This window comes from Neophocaena asiaeorientalis, unplaced genomic scaffold, assembly GCF_003031525.2.
Source record: "Neophocaena asiaeorientalis asiaeorientalis breed wild unplaced genomic scaffold, Neophocaena_asiaeorientalis_V1.1 scaffold399, whole genome shotgun sequence".
Classification (NCBI taxonomy): Eukaryota; Metazoa; Chordata; class Mammalia; order Artiodactyla; family Phocoenidae; genus Neophocaena; species Neophocaena asiaeorientalis.
Window position 1 is genome coordinate 2965601 of NW_020173964.1, and position 7795 is coordinate 2973395.

Genomic DNA, 7795 nt, shown 5'->3' on the forward strand with positions numbered 1-7795 from the left:
TCTTATCTAGAAGACTCAAAGCCTGGGGGCTGAATCATCAGAAAATTTGTTCACATGCGTGTCTGATGGTTGATGCTAGCTTTTGGCTGGGAACCACAGTGTTTCAGTGTGGGCTTCTCCAAGTGGTCCCTTTATTTGTGCTAGTTTGGGCTTCCTTATAGCATGGCTGGGTTGCAAGTGTGAGTATTCTGAGAGAGAGAGACAGATGTAAGCCTTTTATGACTTAGTCTTGGAAGTCATGTGACATCACTTTCATTGTATTCTATTCATATAAGTAGTCAGAAAGGCATACTCAGGTTCAAGTGGGAGGGTAAAGAGGCTCTGCCTCTTGTTGGGGAGTGACAACCTGAAATATTGCTGACTATTTTTGGAAAATACAGTCCCTTAACCATATTGCCAAGTAAATTGTCAATTCTCTGTTTTTATCTTACTTGACCTATCACTAGTAGTTGATAGTTCATCACTCCTTCCTTGAACACTGATCTTGGAGTTCAGGATATCATACTCTTTTTTTCCTTTTACCTTATGCGTCACTCCTTCTCAGACTATTTAGGTCACTCCTTCTCAGACTATTTCCTCATCTCTTCAGTCTCTCCAGGTCTGGAACTCTTCTCATTTCTATCTGTACACTCTTCCTTTTCTGATCTCACCTAGCCTCATGGCTTTAAATATCTGTATGGGGGTGACTCTCAAATTCTAGCTCGAAACTTTCCCATGAACTGCAAACATGTATATCCAGTTGCCTAAATAGCAGCTCCACTAATAGATACCTTAAATTTAGCACGTCCTGAACTGGATTCTTAATCAGCATCACCTCATGCCTTGCTGAATCTGTTTCTTCTATCATCTTCCCCATCTCAGTAACTGGAAACTCCATCTTTCCAATTGCTTAGGCCCAAAATTTTAAAATAATAATTAATTCATCTCTTTCTTTGACACTCTATAAACAGACTGCTAGGAAATCCTTTTGGCTCTATCTTGGAAATATATTTAGAATTGGACATTTTGTACTCTCTCAATATTATGCTGGTCCCCATCTTACTTGGATCATTGCAGTAAATTTCTAACTGGTTTTCCTACTTCTCTCCTTACTGGCTGTAGTTATCCAGAGTTATAATGTTAAAATACAATTCAAATCATGTCATCCCTCTGTTCAAAACCCTCTAATCACTTAACATCCCAGCCTATATCGTTAAAATGACTTGCAAAGCCCACATGATCTCATCCTTATTATCTCTCTGACTTCATCTTGTATTCTCTGCCTTACTCTGCTCTAATCACCGTGGCTACTTTACTGCTTTAGGACACAGCAGTCATGTTCCTTCCCCAAGGCTTTTGTACTTACATTTCCCTCTGCCTGGAGCCTCTTTCCCTAAATATCCACAGGTCTTACTTCCTTGTTTCCTTCATGTTTTGGCTAAGTTGTCAACCTCTCATTGACCTTATATGGCCACCTTACGTAAAATTACATTGCCCCTGTCTCAGCACTCCCTGTGTTTCTTCCTTGTCTTGCTTTTCTTCATTGTACTTACAAATTATTTGATATGCAACACTATATTTTTTAAATCTTTTTATTATAGCTTCTTTATATTTATTTTAATCTTTTTAGTTTATTCTGCTTTCCTCACCTAGAATGTAAGCTCCATGGTTGGAGGAATTTTTGCCTATTTTCTTCACTGTTACATCATTAGCGCCTAGGTGAGTATCTGACAGGTAATGGGTATTCAACAAATACTATTAAATGACTATTTTTTATACTTTAGTTTTTCCTTACAAGGCTAAGAAAAATCACAAGGCACATGTCAGCGAATCAGCAACATCTAGATCCAGATAGTACTACAGATGTGGAAGATGTTACAGATGCTGAAGAAGAGCTTATTAAAAAATGTGAAGAAATGTGGAAAGATATGGAAGAAGTAAGTATCAAGACATGAAAGTGATATCCCAATTACTTACTATAAGATTGAATTCCATTTCAATAATAGACTTAGGAAAGAAATAATTATGCTGGATTCTGAAAGCCATTATATGATAAATACTTATATATTTTTTAGACCTATAAGCATTCATTTAAGAAACTTTATACTAGGTGAGCTGTAGAAAGAGAAAAAATTATGGCAGTCCCTACCCTGAAGAAGATTATCATCTAATGGAGGCAATAACAAATTATATTAGAAGTGTGGTGGTAAAGTTCAAAGACTATACTTAGGAGGAGTACTAAGCCTAGACTGAAGGGGCCAAAGATAGCTTTCTAAAAGAGGAAATAACTGAGTTCATTTCTAAAGAATAAATAGGCGTTAGCCTGTGAAAGTGGAAGAGGTATATAAAGCAGAAAGAACAAAATATATAAATGTTGGGAGAGTTTAGAGAACTCTAAGTAGAATAGTATGACATGTAAATTAGGAGAAGAAGGATATGTAGAGTGAGACTGGAGAGGTAATTAGGGGCAACACATGAAGGATTTTGTTGAATGTATATTATGGGGAATGATTAAAGGATTATAGACATGAAGTGACCTGATGAGATATCTTGATTGAGAAAATAACTGGTGGTTTTGAAGAAGATGGAATGCAGAAGAGTGAGACTATACAAAGAAAGAATATTTAGGAGTCTCTAGTAGTAGTCCTGTAAGAAGTACTGAAGCCTAAGTCTTGTCATTGCAAATAGAAAAATGGATTCAAGAGATGCTAAGAAGTTTGGACCAAAAGGACCTGGAGGTTAACTGTTGTGAAATGGGGAGGGGGAATTACAGATAGTTTCAGGTTCCTGGTTTGGGCTATTGAGTGGTTGGTGAGGTTATTTTCCAAGATAGAGAATGTAAAGGGGGAGAACACATACTTATGGAGTTTGAGTGAAAATATGAATTAATTTAGAAAACGTTGTGTTTGAAGTGTATGTACATTTTCTGAGTTACTGGGGTAGAATCACTTCTGGTGCACTATAATATGCTGGTAAAAATTTGTTTTACTTAAAATAGTGTAATGTATAATATAGGCCACAGACATTTTTTTACATCCTATTCTTCCCAGTAAGGTTTCAGATCAAGGCAGGTTAGTGGGGTTTTTTTCTTTTAAAAAAAATTTTTTTTTAAACATATATCCTTGGTACTCTGTGTCATTACTGTATTTTCAAGATAATTTGTATTGCTTTGGAAATTTTTTCAATATAGAAATTTGAATTAAAAAAACTGAAATTTTTTTTGATGGAAAAATACTGCACCTAGAAATAAGCACAAATAAAATTTTAATTGCCCATATTTTTACTCAGATATAATCACTATTAACAATTATGGATTTTTTTTTAATGGCATAGTAACAATGTCTCCTGATGGCTTTATTTTCTTATGATCTTAACTATCTTCTTACCTCTTTTGTTATCTTTCTGTAATGTTTTCCCCCTTGTTCTTTTATTTCCCATTTTTCCGTTATCTCGTTTCTAATTCACCCTAGCTATTAATTTTTGTTTTTGTTTTTCTTATGCTCATCTTTTCATTCTGTGTTGAGTTAAGCATCCACTTTTACTTTTTTTTCTTTTTTTTGCGGTACGCGGGCCTCTCACTGTTGTGGCCTCTCCCGTTGTGGGGCACAGGCTCCGGACGCGCAGGCTCAGCGGCCATGGCTCACGGGCCCAGCTGCTCCGCGGCATGTGGGATCCTCCCGGAACGGGGCATGAACCCGTGTCCCCTGCATCAGCAGGCGGACTCCCAACCACTGCGCCACCAGGGAAGCCCCACTTTTACTTTTGATCTGTTCACTTTGGGTCCTATTTGGCTGCCTTCCTGATCCTCTTGCTTAGGAAGTAAAGAATTTAAACAAACTCTTCTCATGTATCAGATATTTGTATATTGTTTTAGAGGAATATTACATTGGTATAAAAGGACAAGGAAAATAAATTGTTTGTGGTGTATAGTGTGTGACTTGTTTTTCTTTACTTTTTAAATCAAGTGTCAGAACAAATTATCGCTTGTTGGAACTGAGACACTCACTGATTCAAATGCTCAGGTATGATTCTTTTTGTTCTTCCGAAAAGTAGGTAAGTGGAATTTATTGTTTTATATAAGAAGTGTGTCATCTATATTTATGCCAAGTTTAATAGCTTTGTTAATACCTTTATGCTTAATGATTTGGAAAATTTTCCACTCTTTCTGATTTAAGAGGAGTATTTTAAAAACTTTTTGAATAATCTGTTATAAATAAATTCTTTATCATTTATCTTTTAACAACTACACATACATTCAACTTCGAGTGAATTACTCATTGGCTGCTATTATGATACCGTGTTAAAAATTAGAACAAAGACTGTCGTACTTTGTGTTAGGTGCAGTAGCCACAGTTATTTTACTGTCTGTGTGGAATCTTAACTGATTTTACCCTAAGCTTAATAAAAGGATTAAAATATTCATTTCAAAATGCAAAGACCTATGGAATTGGTTTAGAGATAAACCAGTGGTTCAGTGCAACAGTTTAAGAATTTAAAATATGACAAAGATGATAGTTCCAATCTTTGGGAAAGGGATGAATTAGTTAATAAATGATAGTGATACAACTGTATATCCATCTGGGAGAAAATAAAATTGGACTTCTATCTTTCATTATATAAACATAAATTCTGGATGAATTGCTATGAAAATCTTACAAGAAAAGCTGGAGACTATTTGTGCAATCTAGTTAGAGACCAGGGGAAAATGTCTCAGCTGATAATAGAAATTTAGGCATGGTAAAAGAAAACTTAGATGCATTTGACCATATAAAAAGTTAAAAATGTTTTAGTGATAAAAATTCTAAGAACAGATTTAAATATACAAATAATTCCAATGAAAGTTCTCCAAAACTAGTGGGAGCATGTCAAAAGACATTGGAACCAATTGAAGGCACTTGGCTGTCCAAATTTAGTATCATGTGAGCATTAAAAGAAATAATGGCTTCAATTGATTATAATGATGTGAAAACATAAAAACCTGTGAGCATAATAATACTCAGTAATAAATGAGAATGAGAGAGAAAGAGGAAAAAACTAATTTGTCACTTTTGGAAGTGCCTATTACACCAGATCTTTAAAAATTGGTGATAAAAAAATTAAGCCATCTTTTGTAAAAAGCTTTTTATCCATCAATAAATAAATAGTGTTATTTTATACAGGGTAAAACTGAATATTTTATTTGGAAAAATATTGTACAATAAATAAATAATTATCTGGTTTCCTTGGGAAATGTGGTTCTTATGTTGTAGAAATTGAGACCTACTGAATCAGAGTCACTAGGGATGAAGTCTGTAAGTTTCCTGAATGATTTTCAGGTAGTAAGCCAAACACTTGGTTTTGAGGGAAGTGCTTATGTAGTTGTAAATAATCAGTATCCTGAGATAGTCAATAATAGCATTATCTAAAGAATCCACAAAATGTCTTTTCCAATTTTGTTAGAGATCCCTAATATTCCTCCCAGGTTTGATGATTCTGTAGGAACACTCACAGTACTCATAGTCATACTCATGGCCGGGATTTATTGCACTGAAATGATACAGAGTAAAATCAGCAAAGGGAAAAGAAGCATGGGTTGAAGTTCAGAGGAAACCAGGCACAAGCTTTCAGGAGCCTTTCCCAGTGGAGTCACACAAGACATGCTTAATTACCCCAATGAGTTGTGACAATGAGTGTGAAATGTTGTCTACCAGGGAACCTCGTTAGAGACTCAGAGCCCAGAGTTTTTTGTGGGGGATAGTCCCATAGGCACCCCTTGCCTAGCAGTTATCAAAATACCAGACTCTCAGGAGGAAAGCAGGTGTTTAGCATAAATTGTATTTTCTCACACTTTAGGCACAGAGAGCCACTCTTGTGAGTTAGGTTGGTGGGAACCTTCTGAAGCCAGATGCCAGCCAAGGGCCAACCTTCCAAGCAGGCCTTTAAGCATAATTTCAGGCTTGCTTTGTTAACTCTTTTTGACATATCTGTTAACTTCAAAACTTCAATATTAAAACTCAATCCATTTTCCAAAGCAAGAAGTTAGATATTTAAATGAGAAAATGGCAGGATTTCTCAAATATGTGTGTTTAAATCACTTTAGAAATACTACTGTTATTTTTTTTTCAGAAAGGGTTTAATTTTATATCAGTATCAGAAATAATTTGGGTGTTTGCTTTAGCTGGGCTTTAGAAGGTAAGAGCTGAGTTTCATCAGTATAGTATGAGGTTAAATTACAGTTTTTTAATAGGTTCAAAAATAAGTATCAGTAATTTTATATATTTCAATCTAATATGTTCAGGAAAAGTGATATAGATACCTTATCATTATGATAGTTTTGCCTAGTTTAAATAGTACTTTTAAAGTATTTGTTATCCTTTTCTAGTAATAATAATAATTAACATTTATAAATCACTGTATAGTTCACAAAAAACTTTTTTACATTCTTATTTAATTATCTCTAAGAAAATAATGTTAAACTCTTTTTTGGTAAAAATTTTAATACCTGTAAATGCATTTTTATATAATTATATAAATCTTTCAAAGAGACTAGGGTTTTTTTCTCTGACTGTTCAACAGCCAGTGTTATGATCCAGAGCAGGGTCTTTGAGCTCCCCACTCTGCATCATAAAAATTTGTTAAAAAAGAGTACTTGGTGTCCTTTTAGTATAAATATTACAGGAATACTTATTGCATTTTTGAAATGTGAATTTTTGATCTGTTTGTCTATGTATAAAAATTATATAGAGGAGATAAAAAATGTTCTGAAATTTAAGCATGCATAAGTTTTAATTTTATGGTCTAATCAGGCAACAGATTTATCACACAGATTTATAATTATCAAATTTACAATGATTGGAATCACCTAATATTAGAAACATTTATCCTAATTTATTTTTGGCTAAAGGGGTACACAGTTTACAAACTATTGTGTAGTAAAACTGGTTTTTATACGTGATTTGTGGAACCAGTCTCATTTTATAATTGTCTTTATATATGTATTGATATTTAAACTTATTTTTAACTGCTCAGCTAAACATACTTGCAATTTTTCTGAAAGTGCATAGAAAGGAAAAAAAAAGCATATTTAAAGCAAATTTGTTTAAAAAATGTTGGTAAGAAATAACATTCTTTTTTTAAAAGAATATTAATTTAGGGAATAAACTTAATGTACTTAGGTTTTTTTAGGTTGAATGGTAAAGTTAGAATTGATCATTTTTAATACTGTATTGCTGGTGTAATGGCAACTTATAAGCCATTTAAAGGAAAATTCTGTTAGGAGTGATAATTTTTTATAGTTTTGATTGCTATTGTGTTAACCATTTATGTTAGGAACTTGTGTTAAAGTATTAAGACTGTCTATACTTTCATCTATGAATAAATATGAATATTCCACAAGAAATGACTTTGTTTTATTCTCTTGTTCTTTTTTTTTAAATAGCTGTCATTATTAATTATTCAAGTGAAATGTTTGACTGCTGAACTCAGTCAATGGCAGAAAGAAACTCCTGAAAGTAAGATTCTTATTTTTAGGCTTATATTTTTGTAAACAAATTAATGGTGAATTAATTTAATGTTCACAAGAAGAATTCAACGTCCATTTACCCTCTTGAAATTGCCTAATAATTTCCATTGCTATTAGGAAGTCACGTTATTCTTTTTTTATACACATTATTTCATACTTCATTATTATTATAGATGAACATATCTGCCTGACATTAGAATATAGTAATCTTGATTATGGAGATTTTATTACAGCCATCATTGTATCCTCATAGACACCTTTTTTTTTTTTTTTTTTTTTTTTTTTTGTTTTGGGGGCCCCCCCCTCCTGTGGCCT

At 33.5% G+C, this 7795-nt stretch overlaps 1 protein-coding gene across 1 annotated transcript in view; it reads left to right on the top strand.

The window, feature by feature from the left end:
- Positions 1 to 1769: 1769 nt before the first annotated feature.
- Positions 1770 to 7795, top strand: part of CENPK (centromere protein K) — a 29121-nt gene continuing 23095 nt past the window's right edge. The window contains exons 1-3 of the mRNA XM_024753093.1: positions 1770 to 1916; positions 3945 to 4001; positions 7397 to 7469. Of these exons, the coding sequence (XP_024608861.1) occupies positions 1800 to 1916; positions 3945 to 4001; positions 7397 to 7469 (247 nt within the window). The 5' untranslated portion in view covers positions 1770 to 1799. The remainder of the gene's footprint in view (positions 1917 to 3944; positions 4002 to 7396; positions 7470 to 7795) is intronic.